At 33.7% G+C, this 21853-nt stretch overlaps 2 protein-coding genes across 3 annotated transcripts in view; one reads left to right on the top strand and one right to left on the bottom strand.

Moving 5' to 3' along the window:
* Positions 1-8489, top strand: part of LOC128025902 (collagen alpha-6(VI) chain) — a 100588-nt gene extending 92099 nt beyond the window's left edge. For both annotated transcript variants that reach the window (XM_052612500.1, XM_052612499.1), the window contains exons 25-42: positions 88-150; positions 257-319; positions 1096-1158; positions 1256-1306; positions 1482-1517; positions 1654-1716; positions 1833-1895; positions 2497-2532; positions 2639-2675; positions 2867-2878; positions 2981-3477; positions 3748-3823; positions 4465-5106; positions 5835-5925; positions 6224-6570; positions 6764-6934; positions 7415-7453; positions 7768-8489. In XM_052612500.1, coding sequence (XP_052468460.1) covers positions 88-150; positions 257-319; positions 1096-1158; positions 1256-1306; positions 1482-1517; positions 1654-1716; positions 1833-1895; positions 2497-2532; positions 2639-2675; positions 2867-2878; positions 2981-3477; positions 3748-3823; positions 4465-5106; positions 5835-5925; positions 6224-6570; positions 6764-6934; positions 7415-7453; positions 7768-7958 — 2541 coding nt within the window. In that variant the 3' untranslated portion in view covers positions 7959-8489. The remainder of the gene's footprint in view (positions 1-87; positions 151-256; positions 320-1095; positions 1159-1255; positions 1307-1481; positions 1518-1653; positions 1717-1832; positions 1896-2496; positions 2533-2638; positions 2676-2866; positions 2879-2980; positions 3478-3747; positions 3824-4464; positions 5107-5834; positions 5926-6223; positions 6571-6763; positions 6935-7414; positions 7454-7767) is intronic.
* Positions 8490-11412: 2923 nt separating this feature from the next.
* Positions 11413-18479, bottom strand: LOC128026783 (fibronectin type III domain-containing protein 5-like). The gene is made up of 6 exons (XM_052614052.1): positions 18081-18479; positions 13779-13894; positions 13408-13606; positions 13198-13287; positions 12913-13087; positions 11413-12011 (listed from the first exon to the last, which is right to left on the bottom strand). Exons 1-5 carry the CDS (start codon positions 18148-18150, stop codon positions 12948-12950), a joined length of 615 nt encoding a protein of 204 aa, XP_052470012.1. The 5' UTR covers positions 18151-18479; the 3' UTR covers positions 11413-12011; positions 12913-12947.
* Between the last annotated feature and the right edge of the window lie 3374 nt (positions 18480-21853).

Raw genomic sequence — 21853 nt, 5'->3', positions numbered from 1 at the left:
AAAAAGAAACCAACAGATAAGAGATGTCCGATGGTAGGGTTTGATTTTATGATGTGTTATACATGATGTGTTTTTTTGTCTGTTTAGGGACCACCAGGCCCAAAGGGGTTTCAAGGAGTTGGTGGTCCTCCAGGTGTACCTGGAATTCAGGTGTGTATTCAGTTGATTAAACTAGTCGCATGTTCATGTTTTTACTCTTAATGTACAAAACAATACAATACAATGAATGCTGACAGAACCATGTGTGTTTTCATAGGGTCCCTTTGGCCCAACTGGACCTGAAGGTTCAAAAGGAGGTCGAGGACCCAGAGGACCAAGGGTATGGAAGACTGTTGTACTGAAGTTTTCTTCTTACTGTACTTCCATCTTTCTCTTTTCCTGATTCTGTTAAAAATGCATGAGTTTTTTTTTTCTTCAGTAAAACAGATTTGGAGAAATGTATCACTTGCTCACCAATAATTCCTCTGCAGTGATTGGGTGCCGTCAAAATAAGAGTCTAAACAGCTACAAATAAAATCAACACAATAATCCACAAGTCTTATTTTTTTAGGACTATTTAGGACTATTTCTGCTTGTAAACGGTTCTTGGTATGCTTATATTTCTCTCCTGATTTAGAGAAGACAATAATAATTAAAAGCAGTATATTATGGGTAGATTACTTGTATTTTAGCAACGGTAACAACAGTTTGAACTCAAAAGAAAAAAATCTTAATGATTGTCTGTCAAACAGGCAGCTCTTCACTTCACAAGATGTTAACTGATTGACTGGAGTGGTGTGGATTACTTGTGGATTATTGTGATGATTTTATCAGCTATTTGGATTTTCATTCTGACGGCACCCATTCACTGCAGAGCATCCATTGGTGAGCAAATGATGTAATGATAAGTTTCTTCATATCTGTTCTGATGAAGAAACAAACTCATCTACATCTTAGATGACCTGAGATTCAGTACATTTTCAGGAAATCTCCATTTTTGGGTGAATTATTCCTTTAAAACTTGCTTGGTCTCCAGTATACTATGTAGTAGTGCTGCAGTCGTATAATGTTGTAGAGAAATTCTCCTCTTTTCACACTTTCCTTGTTTGTGTTTAGGGTCCACCGGGTGACCCGGGGCTCAAGGGATCACAGGGACCCGAGGGATTCAAAGGACCTCTGGTCAGTTAATGCATTTGTGCATTGTTGACTTGAAAATGATAAAATGCCCATTTAAATATGAGACTCTCCAGTCTAAAGTATGACTTTATGTAAAAAGGGACAAGATGGAAGAGATGGGTATGGACCTGCGGGGCTCAAAGGACACAAGGTACCTGTGCCATATCTGAAACATGCTAAAACTTATTTTAAAATTAACATCAAGAGCAAAGCTTTGCATATGAGGAAAGTGCAAAGCATTATTTTCTGCAAAATATGGTAACTTGTTTTCTCTCTTTTTGTGTATGTTTATTGATATTCAACTAACAGAATAAAATTGCTTTCAGGGAAACAATGGATACTTTGGCCTCCCTGGTTTGCAGGTCTGTTAAAGCTAGTTAATCATCTGTTGCAGCTCATCACTAGCCATTTTATGTGATTGTATAAATGGTAATAATAATAATTACAAATTAATAGTCCATGATGTAACATTATTCATCTCAGTGATTATAATTATAGGGTGAGCATGGTACCAAAGGATCCAGTGGAAGTAAAGGACATAAAGGTTATCGAGGAAAACCGGTACACTTTTAAATCATATATTATTTTACTTAACATTATAGAGAAGGTTCTGCATGTTCGCAGCATACTTTTTGGAAGTAATGCAGTTATGTTGTATGATGTATTGATGTGATCAGGGAAACACGGGACGTCCGGGTACTGAAGGTCCTCCAGGAGACAATGGGATGGATGGACACAGGGTCAGTCATTTGTCATCACTTTTTTACAGATTAAACAAATACTTCTAATATATCACAAAACATTTTCAGTTTAGGTCATCTTCGGTCGGAATTGATTGAAAACAAAAATGTTTTTAAATGAAAAATATTTTTTATGCATCATTGGAATGAGAAGACTCTTGGTGACTTTTATAAAATTAGCTATGTGAAAACAAAAGTCATGGACATGATTTGAATATTTTAAAGTGTCAAAAAATAAAAAAAGTAACACTACCATGGGGAAAAAAATTGCATAAAAAAAAAAAAAACATATTATAAATATTCCATAATAAAATCCTCACAAAAATTCTAAATAATGATTAAAAATATTACTGGACAAAAATATTTTACATATTTTTTTCGTAAAAAAAATAAAAATAAAAAATAAAGTTAAATTTCAAGGATTCTGTCATGTTTGTAAGTAGCAAGTGTGACCCAAAAATGAAGGAGGGTTAAGCAAATGTAATTAAGGTGGTCTGAGATATTTGTCTTCATATTAATTTTTTTGTTCTGAGATACTTCATGTTTATTTGTTTGTTCATGCACTTTTCTAATTGTTTATTTAATTTTATTTTATTTCTAGGGTGAAAAAGGTCCTCCTGGAATCAATCCAATGCCTGTAGGTTCATATTAAGAGACAATATCTTTAAATAGTGTTAAATTACTCATCTATTCTAAAAGTTTGATTGTTTTCCTTCTGTCTTTTTCTGCTTCTGAACGTCAAGGAATGTGACCTGGTCGAACACATACGAAAAAACTGTCGTAAGTTCAGAGAACCTAATATCCAAAGAATACCAAGCAGAATGACTGCTAGTGATTTTAGTCATTAGCATGACCTCATTCAGTTATTTTATTTCTCTCTTCGTGATCTCTTATATGTGGCATTTAGCTTTCTGTATATTAAACTTTGAAATCATTTGATCTAAATTTTATCTTTTATTTTGTCTCCACAGCTTGCTGCTCCGGTATGCTTTGCCTTACACTTTAACATTTCAGTGCCTTATTTGTTAGTAACTTTTTGCTAATTGTAATTTTTTTCTTCTTCATTTTTTCTAAAATGCTTTCAGGTAATGGTACCCAGTGTCCAGTTTACCCCACAGACCTGTTGATAGCTTTGGACATGTCTGCGGGTGTAACTCCTCAAGTTTTCCAGCGGATGCGTTCTGCGGCTCTTTCCTTATTGGAAGACATTTCCATTGCTGAAACAAACTGTCCACAAGGAGCACGGGTGTCTGTGATCGCCTACAACAGCGAGTCCAGGATCCTGATCCGTTTCACAGACCACCTGAAGAAGAAGACCCTTCTGGAAGCTGTAAGAACATTACCTCTAGAGAGAACCACAAAAACCAGAAACATCGGACAAGCCATGAGCTTTGTTTCTCGGAACATCTTCAAACGTGTCCGAAGTGGCAGGTTAATGAGGAAAGTGGCTGTGTTCTTCACAAACGGTCCGTCGAGGGATGACTCGAGCCTTGTAACAGCCATGCTGGAGTTCAAGGCTGCAGACATTGGCCTCGGAGTGATCGCCTTTAGTCCTGCTGATGATGTGACCCGAGCATTGCAGGTACATAAGAAAACATCAGATTTGCAAATGCAAAAAAATGCAAGTAAACTTAATTCATATTTATTCATATTACTCCACAGTAATAAACAGAAAAGTAACAGTAATGGATTTTTGCAATTTGTAATATATATATATATATATATATATATATATATATATATATATATATATATATATATATATATATATATATATATATATATATATATAGAATTCACTAGCACTCTCAGCTTTGAATAAGAGTAATTTCTACCTCAAATGTCCACTCAGGTTGATGACACGGGAAGCTACATTATCGTTGATGGCAGAGGAGTAAGTCGCATTAAGCAGTGCATCATTTGTTTTGGTAAGCTCCAGTGCAGACATCCACATTTGATTCTGTTCATCTCTTTGAGAATCCAAACATTAACACAATGGATTTTTCATGTTTAAAAATGCAAGACACAGCACAGTGTTGGAAAATGATTCTTGAGATTCAATAAGGTCTAGAGATGCGTTTTTTACAAGTTTAACTTATTTTAACTTGAGTGCTGTGTTTAAGAATGTGGTGCCATGCATGCAACATGGAAAAGACACAAGAAATGATTGTCACAGTCAAACATGTTTGTCTAGCCCATGTTTATGTAGTGCATGAAAATGCGTAAACACATTCTGTGTTAATGGCCCCTAAGACAGCAAGTATAAGGCACTGCAACAAGCTCAGTAAAAATCCTTAATGGTGGACAAAGTTAAAAAAAAATGTTTATTGTAAATCCAAAAAGTGCATATTTTGACCAATATTAGTATGCATTATTAATTTTATGCTTATTAGAGTATTATGTCATTATCTTAGCAATGTCAACAAGCCAACTTCCCAATGAGATCTAAAGTGTTCCAAATCAGTTATTAATGAGGTTCTATTTCTGTTAGGTTGTGGCTTATGTAGGTAGGTTTTGGATCATGGATGTCTTTAATTACATGCCAAGGTTTTTTATTCTCTCTTGCCAGATCGTTGTAACCCAGACCCAGTGTGTGGTGTAATTCTGCGGCCTCCACCTCTGCAGATGGATATGGATATGTCTGTGCTGATGGATGGGTCTGATAACGTGAACACTCAACACTATGCAAATATGAAGGAGCTTCTGGTGTCTCTGTTGGACCGGATCGATGTGAGCAGTGAACCGAGCAGAGCCGACAGAAAAACCAGGCTGTCCGTCTACCAGCAGAGCTCCGTTTATGGCTCATCTTACATCAACGAGGAGTTCAGCTTCACTAAATATAAAGATCGCAATATCATGAAGAGGCATATTAAAGATACAGTGAAGCAAGTGGGCGGGACATCCCACCCTGACTTTGCTTTGGAGTGGCTGATTACTAACGTTATCCTTAAAGTAGAAAGACCACGAAGCAAACGAATGGTCATGGCTGTTTTTGGTGAAGATTTTAAGCACAACAAAGCTCAGCTTGATTATTTGTCTAGACTGTGTAAGTGTCAGAATGTTGTGATGTTTATTCTCATGGCGGGACAGAGATTCGACCGGACACAGATGGAGGAGCTCACCAGTTCTCCTCTGGACCAGCACCTGGTGTTCCTGGATGACAGAGGTTATGGCACACGCTTCGCTTACGCCTTCCTGCATATGCTCCACAGTAAGAAATATTGATGGTTGTGTTTTCATAAGGCCGCTGTGAAAGATCCTGATCTGTTGGTGAAACTTGCAGACTTTTTCCTCTGAAAATCAACAGATGCTCACATCCTCTTTCATCTAAATCAAAAAAAAAAAAAAAACATGCAGTAGTGTTTTTGCCTTTTTAAAACATTATTTTACAAACAGTCTTGTTTATTATTTTATTATAATTTTTAGATTTTTCATTTTCATTTAATCTGAAAGTTTTTCACATTTTTTCTGCAAACAATAGCCCCAAAACTCTCTACATTATCTGTTTTCTTCTTAAAATTAACAGTTGCTAACATCCTCTTTCATCATTTGCAAGTAGTGTTTAACCTACAATATTATTCATTAAATTAATATACTTTTAATTATATATATTTTTTTGTTTTTGTTTTCTATTTAATTTTTAGTTGTTTTGATATAGTTATTATTTGTCACTTCTGCTTACATGCTGAGCTATACATATTCTTTTTAGTTAATTTTAGTTAAAATATTAATAATTTAATTTTTCCTGTTTTAGTTTGTTATTTTAGTACTTCAAAAATAAGAAATGTAAGGAGCAAAGTAGAAAGTATGTTTCTTTAACGTTTTATTCAATTTATTTATTTTTATATATTTTTTTTTTTGGGGGGGGGGGGTATGTGGCTTATTTTTCATTTCAGTTAACTATAATAACCCTGGTGTGTATCTGCTGTTGTTTTGCAGAAGGAATCTTACCCCAGTCATTAATACCTACTCCTGATTGTCGTGGGTTTGTGGTGAGGCCTGTTGAAACTGGACCACAAACCACAGAGAGGTAATGTCATTTACTAACCACAATCTTTAGACATAAAATCACAAAGGTTAGTGCATGGATTGTGTATTCTCAAAGCCATTTGGCTTATTAATCCAAAGGTTTTAGAGTCTAAAAATGTTACTGTTTAGAGTCTTTGAGCACTGTGCCAGAAATGGGAAACCTGGGCTTCATGAGCCATATTTTGTTTTTATTTGGACATTAAAATACAAATCGATTCTGCAATATTGAACAATAGTTAGCCTGTACAGGACACATTCTGTGCTTTTTAATGATATTAATGTGTCTTACTGTTTTTCAGTGCTATTCTGCCCACTGAAGAGCCCACAGAAGCGTCCACCGAAGAGCCCACTGAAGAGCCCACCGAAGAGCTTTATGAAGAGCTCACTGAAGAGCCCACCGAAGAGCCTTATGAAGAGCTCACTCAAGAGCCCACCGAAGAGCCTTATGAAGAGCCCACTGAAGAGCCTACCGAAGAGCCTTATGAAGAGCTCACCGAAGAGCCCACAGAAGAACCTTATAACTATTATGGAGATGAGCAAAACAAAGAATCATTCATTGAAGCCAGTCAATATGATGACACTGATCAATATAGAAAAGAGCACAGAAAGGACAAAAAGGACAAAAAGGAGCCCTCCAAGGCTAAAGGTGGTGAATCCAGATCTTACTGGCCAATTAAACCCTTGATTTAGTTTTTTTGGAGTTGCATGTACTGTATCTTTGGCGTAGTACTGTATCCTCACTAACATTAAAATGCACAAGCTTTAATGCTGTTTCTCTGACAGAGTTCAGTATTCAGTGCTGAAGGGAATTAGTGGAGTGTACCGTTTGTTTCCAACAGCACGCTGCTTCCTTGAGAAAGATTCAGGCCGTGTGTGTGGATCGTATATGTCCAGATGGTATTACAGCCAGCAAACTAAGAAATGCATGCGCTTCTGGTATGGTGGTTGTGGCGGAAATGAAAACCGATTCTTGACTGAGGATGAGTGCTTTAAGGAATGTGTGTCTACAGGTAAACTGACCAAACTTGCTTACTGATATGATCCATATTGTTATTGATGTAAATTATAATTATTTACTTTTTATGTACTCAAAAGATTAAATCTAGTATTTAGTAATAATATTGCATAATGAGAGATTCATAAGCAATTTTTTGTAGGCTGGTCATGCAATATTAGAACATTGCACTTTTTTTAAGTCAAAACTTTTTTTCATGAAATTAAAATTCTCTCTGGGTCAAAATACTTGGAAAACAGCAATGAGGTTGATTCCTTATTATTATATGTTCAGTATATTTTAAATATATTAATATTTAATGCATTAATTCATATATTAACGTTTTAATGCATAGTGTATCAATTCCTCTTTTAAAAACAGTAGTTTAGCTATTTATAATCATTTTAATTTATAATAATATAATATAACATTTTTTAATGGATATATTGAATGCTTTCATGTTGGAGTTTTGAGACTGTTCAAACTTCCTCCACAGAATCTGAAAATCTTCCCAAGGATGATTCCAGTATCAAGGGTAAAGACACATTTATTGTACTTGCCATAGACATTTTATAGCTTAACGCAAACCATAAAATATTTAGCATTTCTAGAATGAAAAAAAAAAAATCACATTGTGATTTATTATTATTATTTTACTATTTTTAACGAATGGAGATACATATGAGGAGCATCCCTGATTCACAAAAACTACAATGCAAATCAAGCATAAAATTATTGTTGAACTCAATATGCATGGTGAAATATGCAAGTATTAAAGGTGTGGTGTTTTTTTATTGCTTCAAAGCCATCAGTCTGTTCATTATTGTGTGTAACTCTTTCTGCTCACAGACATTTGCCAGCTCATACTTGATGCAGGAACTTGCTCAAACTTTTCAGTGAAATGGTACTTCAACGTCAGCAGTGGTGAATGTGTCCAGTTCTGGTATGGAGGCTGTGACGGGAACAGCAACAGGTTCAACACTCAGGAGGACTGTGAGATTCGCTGTCTCAGGGACAAAAAAATATCTCCAAACGTCTAAACTGTGATGTCTAATGAATTTTAGCAGCTTCATTCTTTCGTGATCATGATCATATTCTCATCACGATTGTCAAATGGCAGCCATAGAAGCAGTTTTAGCTATATATATTTACATATTTAGCTAAATGTATATTTAGCTAAATTTGAGTGTAGGAATGATTTGATTACAAAAGCAGAATTTGTTTAAAGGTGAAGTTTCTAATGATGTGTCATTATTTGCACCAGAAAGAAATAATGCAAAAAATAATGATTCATTCTCAATCATTTCAGTAATCGTTCAGTTAGACTCAAGCCACAGGTTGAGACAATGTTGTTAGACAGCTTAAATGTTCAGATTGCAATTCTGTTTGGTGCCATTAGCAGTGCAGAGAAAAGACAAAAAAAATAAATAAATAAATAAAAAATAAACCTTTATTAAATCTCAATTTCACAAAATTCCTTGACTGAGTTGGTGATGTAATTTTTGTAACTGTTAAGAGGAATAAAAACACTATGAAGATAGGAGTGCATTGTACACACGTCTGTTTAAGGAGCCTCACTGTCTTGTTTTTATATATTTTTTTTTTGTGCGTGTGTGTGTTTGTGTGTTTCTCTAAAGCCCCTGGATATAAAAACGAAGAACTGTCTAAACCATTAATATTTTTATGGGATGTCGGCTTTTAAAAAAATGACTGAACATTTAGTGAAAAAAAAAAAAAAAACTTTATACTGTATGTTAGGGATTTGAAAAGAGCAGCAGTAAAAATTATTACACATTTATATAGTCTGCTATATGATCTGCTGTTGCATGTATTTTTAGGGTTGAGATTCATGCCTGAAGAGGGCGCTGTCTCATGTTCAAAGCTAAAATGCATTCTGTCCTTCCCAGTTTAAAGGAATAGTTTACTTAATAAAGAAAACGTGAGTCCAAACAGCTGATAAATCAACAAATACATCTAGACATTTTTCATTTCAAACAGTCCTCTATGCGTAATAATGCTTTCTCCAGTGACAAAGTCGTCTCTGAATCAGGAGCGAAATATGTAGTTTGACATTAAAAATCACTTGCATGCAGCTTTAAGCTCCATAATATGCTAATTGGTGACCTGGAGTTGTGTGGATTACTTGTAGATTATGATGGCCTGAGGAGTACATTTTCATCTCATTTTCAGTTTTGAGTGAATTATTCCTTTAATATGCAGAGACAAGTAAACAATTGAAAGGTTGATTAACCCATTGGTGTGAATTTAGGATGGGAATAATGGTTTGTTTGGTAAACTGTCATTAGTTTTGCTATTCCATATTCAGCTTTATGAGGTGACAATAACAGCACAAAATATTTTTTTCAATTCCATTTATCAGATTTAATGACAATTAATTATTTTAATATAGTGTAGTAAAAGCACACATTAAATTGAGCATGTAGTACAGTGTCTTCCCATTGACAGTCCCGCCAGTTTAAGTGCAATCCTGGAGGCCGGTAAGAATCCCCCGTGGTTATTATTGCTGACGTGAAGCATGTTCAGCCCTTGTTTAGAGAGGAGGATAGTCTCCCTCAGAGAAAATATTGAGAAAGCACAGGGGAATGTCCTTCAGACAAACATCATATTAGCACTGAAGAAAAGTTTGCTGATTGGCAGTCCAGAAAATACTGAAAATGTCCAATATCATTCATCTTGTCTTATAGAATATATCTCACACCATTTAAAATAATGGAAACCAGGCTTGATATGATAATGAGAACATGTAGAACTAACAGAAGCACTGTTAGAATGTTTAAATTACAAAGATCCCTTTTGTTAAAGAATAAACGCTATATACTATGAGGAAATATACACAACCATTCTAAAGGATGGTAATAGCATTCAGTGTTGCAACAGTGTTGGGGAGTTAATGCTTTTTTTTTCAATAAATCTTTTGCAGTACCATGATAAAAACAACAACAACAAAAACATGTTGGGCCGGAATTTAAGATTTTTGTATTTGATTTAAATACAATAATTATCCACTTGGATTTCACAGTTTTAACATAAACTAAAAACCTTAATTTGTGTTGCATATTTTTCAGTCAAAGATAAATGAAACGGGTACGACAGGTAAAAAAAATAACAAATAATAGTTAACAATTTGCATCTAACTTTTTTGTTCAAATACTCATATTTTCAGTTGCTTAAAATCAGCATACATTTGTTCATTGGGAAAATTTATTTAGTTATGAACATCATTTAAATACGTCTAGATGTGGAACAGGCAGTTAGTTGCAAAATGTATGAGATTAAATTGGATTTATTGAAGATACACTGAATCTATTTTGTATCAGTTTATTAGTACTATTACAGAAATCTGACCTGTTTCCTTTATCTACGAGTGACAGATATGCAGCTTTATTCGTTTGTTGATGTTAAAATTGTGTAATCCAAATGGACAGACATTTTATATGTAATTAAAAAATCTTAAATTTTAACATCAATATTTTTTGGAGTGTTGTTCAGCTGGTTTTAATAGCTTATCCAAAAACAAGGTCCTCTTTAGTAGTAGCAAGGCAGTAAACCCGAACATTATCACCCACTGAAATACTGTAATAATCAAACATGCTCTCCTAACATTGCAGTGTCTGATTTCATTCAGATTAAAATGCATAGCATTTATGTATCTTTTAAATAGTGAAATATTTTGTTAAATGTTGCTGTTAATTTTTTCAGCTTGGCTATATAAATTAGTAAATTCTGGTCATATTTAATGTAAATTTGTCTGTTTATAGTTGCTCTAATTGGGAGCATTCATTTAGTCGTTACAACTCCTCTTTGTTTTTGTGCCTGAACAAATATAGATCTAATTAAAAAAGATTTAAAGTGTAACTAACTACATTTTTTTAAGAGTATCTTTTTCTAAACTCCATCTATTTTAAATTAGGAGTGGCTTACAGTTTTAAAATATCTCCCCCAGTACTGCTGGTTTATTATACCAGTTTGGTTTGTCAAGTTTCTCTGCAGGTGTAAACAACAACAACACAATCAGAAACAGAAGTAAAAGTCTTCTCATTATGCTGGAATGAGAACTGTCAGTTAAATTATTCCACAACATTCTTTCATCTCTCTGTCAAATCATTTCAACCCGTCCAAAATAAGTCACCTATATTCTCTGGATGAACGCTTCTCTCCCTTTTGAGAAGCGAAGCCATTTGAATATTCCAAGATTCTTAAGCCTTATGTATTTAACCGTTTTTTGTTAGTTTGTTTTTTTATAGATTTTGTATGTGGTTTCAGACATTTGAATACCAACCAAGATAACAAGGAACATTCTCAGAACACTGAGAGAACCTTGCTAGAATGGTAGCCAAACATTAATAGAATGTCAGACTTATGTGGTCTTTAATAATGTTCTAAAAACATTAACACACACACACACACACAAAAGTTTTAGTGGGATTTTCATCTAACATTTTTTAAATGTAACTACTTGTTTTAGAATGTTCAGAGAACATTCAAAAGTAACAATGTTTGCAAAATTCTAAAATGGAATGTTCCCTTAGTGTTCTTGTAACCCCACAAAACTTTAGAGAACAGATGTAACATTTTCGTAACAAGAATGTTAGCAAAATGTTCCTAGAACTTTTTTTTTTTTTTGTCAGCTGGAAATATATTTTCTGTATTTAGAGGCTTACTAGTTACCTTGTTATAAAAGCCTTCTTAACAATTGAGATGAATATGGATCAAGCCATTTGAACTGGGCAAAAGAGAAAACCAGATAAAGATTTAAAAGTTTCTTTCAGAGGGTTTTCTCTTGTCTCGAAAAGCCACAGATTTGGTCTTATCTCCAAACTGCTGCAGAAATAGCGGGCCTGTGTGAAAGTTCACTTTTCTGGCCTCTCTTTCAGATGCTCGCTGTGCTGGCCGTATTATTCCAGCCAATTTCAGGAAACTTCCAATATTCCTACTTTCTGTTTTGAGGATGCGCACATATGGCCTCTGTAGCCATGTGGTAAAAGCAGAATCCATTGAAGCAGAAACCATTCCTGTCACCCTTTGATCTTGTTCACAGGTTGCGTTCGGTTATTGTTGTTGTTCTTGGAGAACTGTGGAGAGTGGAAGCAAATGTGTAATGTTAGTGAGAGGATTGGAGGGCAGCCTGGAGCAATCAGCAGAGACCATGGTGCAATGAGTGGAGTAATGAAAAATGAAGGATGTTTTGAGCAGCATTACATTTATCATTATCAAAGAATATAATCCCATAATGCATTGTGAAGTAAGACAATTATGCATTATAAAAACATAATTCATTCAATATATAAGTGTTAACAAATAAACGGTAAAAACATGCATATAAAATGTAAAGCAGGTCAATTAAATTAAATTAAATTAAATTAAATTAAATTAAATTAAATTAAATTAAATTAAATTAAATTAAATTAAATTAAATTAAATTATTTACACAATATTTGTGTGCACTTTTATGCTCACTAAAATATCAAGGTATCATTAACAAATTAAATGCATAAAACACTTGAACATATTAGTTGAAATAATGTAAACTTGAACAGAAATAAAATAAATTATATAAAAATGTGTTAGTTGCCAAAGCAACATTTCTAATTTATATTCCATTTAACTCAATGTACAAAAAAAAAAGAAGAAATAAAAAAAAGATTTTTTTAGCTAATTATAATACAATATATAAAATGAAATAAAATAAAATAAATAACATTCATAATTTGTATTTATTTTAAGGCAATGTGTTTAAACAAAAAACTACACATACAAAACACACACAATAAAATAATCACTAAAACTTTACACAGGAAAGTAAAATAAAAAAATGTATTTGGGGGATGCATATTTATACTCCAAGGAAATTAAGACTTAATTTATTGATTATTAATGATCAATAAGAAAATAATTATATTTATATTGTCTTCTGAGACGTGAACTGACATGTTAGCGGAGTTTGGTTTGAGTTACAGTTCAGGATGATTGTACCTGCCTGCGTGGTCTGAACTCTCACAGGGCAGCAGTTATACCTTACTGCGCAGCAGGCCACCTGATGAATGCTCAGGGGTGCTGCATTCAGACGAGTTCTTGGCTTTATCCTTGTTATTGTTGGGCTCGTTGTCTTTGATGATGTCGTACTGACGGCAGAAGAGCGCGATCACACCTGAAAGAGACACAAATGACAAATGCTGCAGATGTGCAATAAGCTGTTCAATTAACCAGTAAATCTGAACGTTGCAGCAGGATTTGACTGATCCAGTGCTCCTCACTCACCTGCCCACATGATCAGAACCACAACAATGATGACGAGCTCTACTGCCCGGAGCTGAGCGTTCTGACCCACTTCTTCCATGGTCACTTCGTCTGTGAATAATACACTGACGCTATTAGTGGTGCGTCACACATTGGTTATAAATTATTTAATTCTTACTGAAAAAAAAAAAAAACAGATTAGAATCTACAGTTTTTATATTATAGTAGTACCTTTGCTCTTGGAGGCCTGTGTTTCAGCATCTTTTGGGGTTTTGAAATGCAGCGGTTCACTGAGGGGACTCGTCCCGCTTGTACTGATAGATTGAACATGTATTATATAGTCCGTATCTGCCTCCAGATCCCACAATGCACAACTCTGTGTGGTAGTGTTCACTTCTTGGATAAAGCGCAGCATGCGAACATCTTTTTTCTGTTGTGGATAGATAAAACAATTTTCAACCAAATGTTTTGTCTTGACTTTCCTCTTTCTCTCTGTTTAAGCAGATGCTTAATGAACATAGAGATACAGTATATGAGTGCTGAGTATGTGACTTTTCCTCTCTCTTTCTCTCTCTCTCTCCTCTCTCTCTCATTTTGAGTACCTGTTGTGTGATGGCGAAGCCGATGACTGGCTCCCCATCTGGGATGTCCCATGTCACCACAGCAGAGCTGCCCTTTAGATCTCTGATGGACACGTTTACTGGAGCAGCCAAACTTTCTGAAAAAAGATGAAATTCCCATAGAAACAATAACATCATGCAGGTTTGGAAGGACATTAGGGTAAGTAAATTATTTTCATTATTTTCATTTTCAAGTGTTATAATATCCATATGTAACTAAATGAAGAGTTTCATGATAGTTTAGAGCATAATAATTATTATAGTTATTTTAAAGCATAATAATATTTTGTTTTTATTGTGTTTACTGATTTTGATCATGTAAATGCAGCCTTGGTGAGCAGAAGAGACTTATTTAAAATTTATCAAAGCATTTGAATTATTCTAAACATTTGACTCATGGTGTACGTTATACACACACACACACACACACACAATAATGTGTAATATATAAGAAAAATTATGAAATATAATAGATATATATTGAATAAAATTATGAAATATAATAGATTTAATCTTTAGATATTTTATACAGTAACTGTTTAGATTCTTTTATGGGCCATATTTCTCTTCAATAATTACACCTCTCCATGTTGACCAGTAGTTATAATGTGTAGGCGTTTGTGTGAGTGTTAATGTTCAAGTGTTTCTCAGGTTTGCTGAATGAGTACCGTGTGCTTTAGAGAGTGCTGTTGTTTCTCTTCGTTAATGTTTAGAAATCACTATTTCACACACAATATATGTACACTCTATTTCTAGATGTAAAAGGATATGGTTATGAAGCCATTTGGAGGGATGACGTGTGAAAAACTCATCCACCAGCAGTGAATCCAGTACAACTTATGGTGCCCCAGATAAAATTATCATGGCTCCTTCTTGCCTACGTGTTGTGTGTTGAACAAAACTGGTTGTGGTGTACTGCTACAGTGAGAGCAGTCTTAGTACTCTATGTTAAAATTTATTGCAATCATATTTTATACATGAAACCCCAAAATGAAGTAATGGACATTCAAACATTTATTAACATTGGGGAGTTTTCAGTAGTAAGCACATAAAAAAAAAAGCAATTTTAAAAACCCTCTTATGAAATACAATTGAGAATAGTTGTAGATGCAATTTTTTTAAATAATTTATTTTCATGGTTAGATGTGAAAAATCATCCATATTTAGTCCTCATTACTGAATGCAATAACATTATACAACACGATCTGTGCAGCCTAACTCTTATGAACAAAAGACTCACAAATCAACAGCAAACTGTTATTTTTAGTATTTAGAAGTGGTACTTACGGTATTGTGTGTATTTAAGGCTCATAAGGCTTAGATTAATGAAAGAGACACATTTGGAGAGAATTCCCTTTTACCATGATTTTCTTCAAACTATAAAAAATTGCAGAATGCATGCATGCATTTGTCTTCTGAATTGTGCTCTGAAACATGTAGATGATGCATGAAGTCAGGCTACAGCATCTGTAGGGTGTGTTTCAGGCATAATAGCTGTCTTAGACACACAGTATACAGTATCTCCTGATTGATGCTTGCAGTAAATAGACTTCTCTATAGGCTGTAGAAAGGCATTATGGGAGCAATAACAAATTTGAAATGAAGCATCCCACACAGATGTAGAAGACAGGCAGAAATGCATAAACACTTAACTCCATTCAAATTGTTGTACAGGCATTGATTCAGAAATCATTAGATTTATCTGTGGACATCTGTATTAAATTAATCACAAAACATTATTTTTTTCAGCAATGCAATACCCTGATTATTATTATTTTTTAAATGTTTTTATTTTTGATAAAGTATAAAATATAATGAATGATCAGCTATACAATACGCTGATGTTATACTGTATATATTTTTGCTCAGATTGACTCTAGTGTGTTTATTTAATCTCAGACAAAATCAATTAAGACTGAAAATAAAGGATGACGCAATCTAGGAAAACAGGTCAAGATGATTTTACTAAAGATAAACCAAAATAAAGGAAGGCTTTTGACTGAATATTCCTCTGGGGATTGTACTATAATCTCACCATGAAGCCGTTACAGTGAATGTATCACCAGTAAGGGATGTTCATGACTCAAAACAATACAGTTCATTAACTGTCGGCTATTTATAGTTGCCAGGAAATGGAAAAATGTAATGGGAACCAAGAATCATGTGCTCTTCATAAGAAAAGACAGTGTTTCAGCTTCTGTGTTATTTTAGTATTATTTATATAACATTATAGTGTTTATTAATATTTTGTATTAGCTTTCAGTTTTTTATTTTTAGTTCTTATTTTCACTTTAGTCATTGTCTCTCCTTTTTTAATTTACTATTTAGGCTCATTTTATTTTATTTCACTTTCAGTTGTAATAAACTTATTTAGTTATTCAGTTATTTTAAGCTTTTACTTTTTATTTCAGTTTTATTTCAATTACTGAAAGCAATTTTTAAGAGTTTTTTTTATTAGTTATCTATTTTTAATACTTAATAATAACACTGATCTTGGGTTTCAATGGAAGCAAGATCTGTAAATAATAATACTATTTAGGTTTATTTTTATTGATTGATTGGTTAACTGATTTTCATTTTAGTTTTAATATGTAGTTCCAGTTTGTAATTTAGTGCTTCAACTTAAATTTATTTCAGGTAGTCACCAAGGCAAAATATCTAAGAAACTTAACAAACATATTAGATTTATTTATGTTTGTTTAGTCAACAGTAATAACCCAGGTAAAGTGTGTGTGTTTGTGAGTGAGTGTAAAAGGGAGATATGATATTTGCTCCATAAGAAAATACTCAAATGAAAAGCTCCATACTGTAGGTTTGTACTTGGTTGCTATGGAAACATAGAGGAAGTGAGTGGGAATGTGTTTGAAAGGTAAGTGTCCTGTTCCACATTCATGCCAGATTTAAACTGAATAAACAAAACACAACATATAAAGATAACAAAGTATATAATAATGACTCGGTTTCAGTCTATTTATCACATAAAGCTATCATGCAACCTCAGAATAAATAGCACAAGCCATATGGACTACCTTTAGTGGTTTTTGTTCCCATTTATGGAGCTTGAAAGCCATGGACTATTTATTGTACAGAAAATATTCACCGCAAATTCTCCTTTTGTGTTCCACAGAAAAAATAAAGGAATGAGTAAATAATAACATAAAGTGCATTTTTGGGTGCACTATTCCTTTAAGTCATCCATCACATCATGTTATTTTTACTATGCTGAACTGATTCAATCATCCATGTGCTTTGGGCTTTATTTTTGCATATTTCTTTCTCCGACTTACTTTTCAGCTACTCAACCTCTCTGCCACAGTTTAATTTAAGTGTTTAATGCTCTTCTTTAAAGTAAACTTCCGCACATTTTCTACTAGAAGCTCAACCTTTTAGTGGCTTCTGTCATTCAAGCCTCTAAAAGCATCAAGGATCCAATGGTTACAGCTGCCAGAAGCCTGTTAACATTCTGATTCACTGCTTTTTCTTCTTTACTGCAGCTAGAATATAGTGCATTAAGATGTAAAATTTATAGCTCCATAAGTTAATGTGTCAGCTGTAGGATTTATTATTGTTGGATTTATTATTTTGCAGGAAACATCTACAGTAGAAAGCTTCTCTATATTATTGTGCTTAAATTAGGTGACAGGTTTATGCAGGACAAAATTATTTTCTGTCTTTCTGTTATTGCATTTTCGCTAAATTTGATACATTTTATTTTATTTTATTACTTTTTAATTAACTTTAGTTAATTTAAACTATTTAAATTGAATCATTTGTTATATTTTATTTTATTAATTGATTGTATGCCAAATCAACTCAACTAAACTATCAGAAATTAATAAAAAATATTATAGCATAGATTAATATTTAATATTGCTAAACAATATTTATCATTTCAGTTAGCGTACACACAATGCACATTGTCTGTTGTTTTGCAGTCGATAATGTATTTAAATTCACCCAGTATATGCGAAATATATGATGCGCTGCTTTCAAGTGAATGCGGGTGCGTTCGTGTGTGTGCTATGGTTGAACAGGTGTCTATTATTGCCACAATATTTCAGTTCAGTGCTTTACATCAAGCGTATGGCATCTGCTTTTGGATATGACCAAATTCATGCCATATATTTTCCCATGCTCCCCACAAAGGTTCAGACATCATTACACATGCCACATGTGACCACAACTATCTCGCAGTGTCTCATCGAATGTCATTATTAATGAGTTGTACAATAGTCCCCATAAATGCTCCATTAGTATTGATGGAATGAAATCTTGCAAACTTACCAGCCAAGACCCACGACGCTCCAAAACAGCTCAATATGAGCAGCAGAGTGGGCATGAAATCCCTCCTCATCCTTTCCACGATGGCTAGATGTGAATGTCCTCCGTTGGTCTTGCATTCACGTCGATGAATGTCGCTGTGGGTCTGATGAGCTCGATTTCAGCACCGCGGTCAGCGGCAGTTCAGCACCGCGGACAGCTCCACATCATCCCCGCTTCAGCCCGTCATCAAACCCTCGCGACGAGTTACATCGTTCAGCATAGCGGATGTTGAGATGGAGACATTCAGATGAATATTCTTTCGTCTTTGCGGTTTTTCATACAGCTGTCATGTACCTCCAAGACTGAAGAGGCTAAAAAATAAAATAAAATCCCGAAGGAGCGTGTGGTAAGCCTGTGGCATTTCTCTCCCCCTCTCTCTCTCTCTCTCTCTCTCTCTCTCTCTCTCTCTCTCTCTCTCTCTCTCTCTCTCCCTCTCCCTCTCATGCGCAGGGACGATGATCACTTCATCCGATGTTTAAATGAATAAGACAGCCGAGTTCCACAACTATTGACTTTTTTTCACTCACCGCACATGTTTGTGCAAGTGATGTGTGTGCAGACCAATTGCAACTCAAAACTAGCCCTTAAACTAGCCGAATCAAAATTCCCCTGTAAAACTTGCGTTTCCGGGGGGTAAAATACAAGTTTTTTGGCAGGGTTACAGCGGTAAAAATCGCATTCCAGGAACTGAATATCACGTAAGGGGCGCTTCAACCAGTGTTAAAGTAGCCCAATTCTGCGGGAAAACCGTGGACTTGGCAACACTGCGACCAAAGCATAATTTGTGATTTGACCCGTTTGCATTTGTGTTGTTTTACTACTTGCAGAGTTATTTGAAGTAGAAAACATTGCTATTTACAATATACAGCGTGGTTTTTAATCATATTTTCATGTAATGTTTTTCAAATATTCATACTTCATACCCCCTCCATACTTCAGCCTATACTTATATGCACACTTAATCATTATCTGATTATTAGATGGATCTGTCTCAATGTCGATTTGGGTGTTTTTATTAATCAGTACTTTTTCAGTTTGATCTGGTGATATGTGATTATTTAATTTATTTGTATTTTTTGTCTTAATATTTTTACTATTTAAATGTTAATTTATTATATAACTTTTTAAATTGTATTTAATATTTTATTAATTGCTGTAATTTATTATTATATAAAAATACAAACGTTTTTTTTTTTTTTTTGCTTCATTTGCAATTTTGCAAAAAAAAAAAAAAAAAAAAAAAAACAGCTTGTTACAGTGCATTCATTTATTTTTTGTGAAGGATGCATGCAATGCTGCCAAAACAAGGCATTGTATTGTGCAGCCTAATCATGTTCAGGGGAAAGAATTTGCTGACAAACCAAGAAAATACTTTATAACTGCTCAAGTGTTTGCACTTAAGTCTTATTCAGAGTTCCTATCCTCATTTCAAGCATTCAACATCTGGTCTGCTTCTGTAAATGAATCAGGGATTATATGTAGACAGGTCCCATTAAAAAAAGAGTTTAATGTAATCACTGGAGCATTCCAGAATGTTCTTTAAGAAGGTCACTGTCGCTCAGCAGTTCTCATGGCACATAATATTTATTACGGCACACTGTTAATGAACGGAGTGATGAACAGAATGAAAAAAGCAAATGTTGCAATGAAAACAAAGCCCTGTTTTTGTAATAAATCACCACAAAGTTCTTGCCATTTAAAACTGAAGCAAGTAATACAGAAACTAAAGTACATATTTTGATCGGTTTCTCACCACTTTGCAACTGATCTGCTACACTGGGTCTGTGATGGTCCATTTGCACACTGATACACTTTTAAAGGATCCTGGAGGTTCCTAAAATCTGTAATCTGTCTGTGTAATCTGTAATTGTTTATCATTATGGTACATTCATGTCGTGTTTTTCCATTATAGCTTTTTTTTTAGTAAGCTTCTTCATTCCAGTAGGTATTTTAGTGGCCATTATGTCACAATCACAAGCCATCAGGTAATAAGACATAAGATATAAAAATATAAACATTTTCCAAAACCTCAATTTTTCTTGGGTTCCATGTTTGTTAATGGTAATGTCATCTTTATGCAAATTAATTTTAAGTGGACAAAATCTGAATATTTTCTCTTATGGAAAAATAGTCTAAAAATATTGATGAAAAAATGGCTAATAAAAAGAGGACAAGATTCTCTCTCTCTCTCTCTCTCTCTCTCTCTCTCTCTCTCTCTCATATATATATATATATATATATATATATATATATATATATATATATATATATATATATATATATATATATATATATATGTATATATATATATATATATATGTGTGTGTGTGTGTGTGTGTGTGTGTGAAAACATATAAAACATTTTTAAGAAATATTTTGTCTATTTTATGTGGAAAATTAACCATATTTTGTCATCATTACTGCACTTATAATGATATATTATATTTACATTTTTATATATATTTTGCAATAAATTCTTGTAATTATACATATAGTACATGTCTGGAAGTCAGTAGGTTTATAATGAACCAAATACATGTTAATGGTAAATATATATTAATATTTATATTTTGCAATAAACTGTATTGTATTTTATAGATATAATACATTTTCAGTCAGTAGGTTTGTTTTGTACAGTTCATTTTTTTATTTATGTAATTCACAATACTTTCAAGTTTTATGGGATGCATTCTGTAGTTAATTGCATTGGAAAAGGTGTTAACTGTATAGTTCCTTAGTCATTTTCTCCAATTTTTTTAATATATTTAGTTTCATAACAAAGTTTGTTGTTGGATTTATCTCTAAGCTGGTTAGTTTGAGTTATGAGTCTATACCACAGAAGGTCCCGTGGAGAAAGTGCAATAGAAAAATACTTCTGGAATCACAGCTGCTTTAGATAAAAGCATTTGCTAAATGACTCATTACAACTATCAGAACATTATTTATCAGTAGACTGTAATGCTTTTAGTTCGATTAATGTTTATAAATAATAGTTTATGTCTCATGCCATGGCTCTGTTCTTTCTCAACTCATTTTCAAATTCTCAGCTTCTTTTCCTTCAATGCAAACACTCCAGACCCATGTCTCCTGTGACTGTTCATCTCAGGTCTCCTGCTGCTATTAAAAAGAGATGAAAAAGTTGCAAAGATCTAGTGAAGCTGGATGGGGAATGTTCAGCCCGCGGGGGTTCCCAATCCGCTCTCAAATCTCACAGAAACAATTACATAAACTTCTGCTATACTCACGCAGAGGGAGGAAACATTGAAAGTGCCTTTGTGAACCAAAGAGCCCTGAACATAAGAGAAGTTTCTTCTCAACACTACCTGTGATGCAGAACTGACCTTATTGATCAGCACATTAATCATTTAATGTTACAATCTCAGGTGGATACAGTCACTGTTTCTATATTTGGATCATGAATCACTCTTGCATCTCACGATCCCAAACTTCCCTCCTTTCTTAATGTGTCCCTTAATGCAACAAAACATTTGTCTTTAATGAAAACAGAATAAAAGCATATATGTACAATATAAATGTAAAATCGAATTAAAACTATTAAGAAAAATATAATAGCATTGATACTACAACAGCACTGTCAGGGATCTTTGTGGAGGTTTTAGGTTCTTGTTTTCATACTGTAAAAAAAAAAAAAAAAAAGAAAAGAAAATTCAAAGTTTTAAATAAAACCAAAATTGCTGAAGCATGCTTTACTATTTTCTACTTCAAAGTTTAGT

The sequence above is a fragment of the Carassius gibelio genome, chromosome A13 (genome assembly GCF_023724105.1).
Source record: "Carassius gibelio isolate Cgi1373 ecotype wild population from Czech Republic chromosome A13, carGib1.2-hapl.c, whole genome shotgun sequence".
NCBI classification, from domain to species: domain Eukaryota; kingdom Metazoa; phylum Chordata; class Actinopteri; order Cypriniformes; family Cyprinidae; genus Carassius; species Carassius gibelio.
This window is presented reverse-complemented; position numbering and strand designations above follow the sequence as displayed.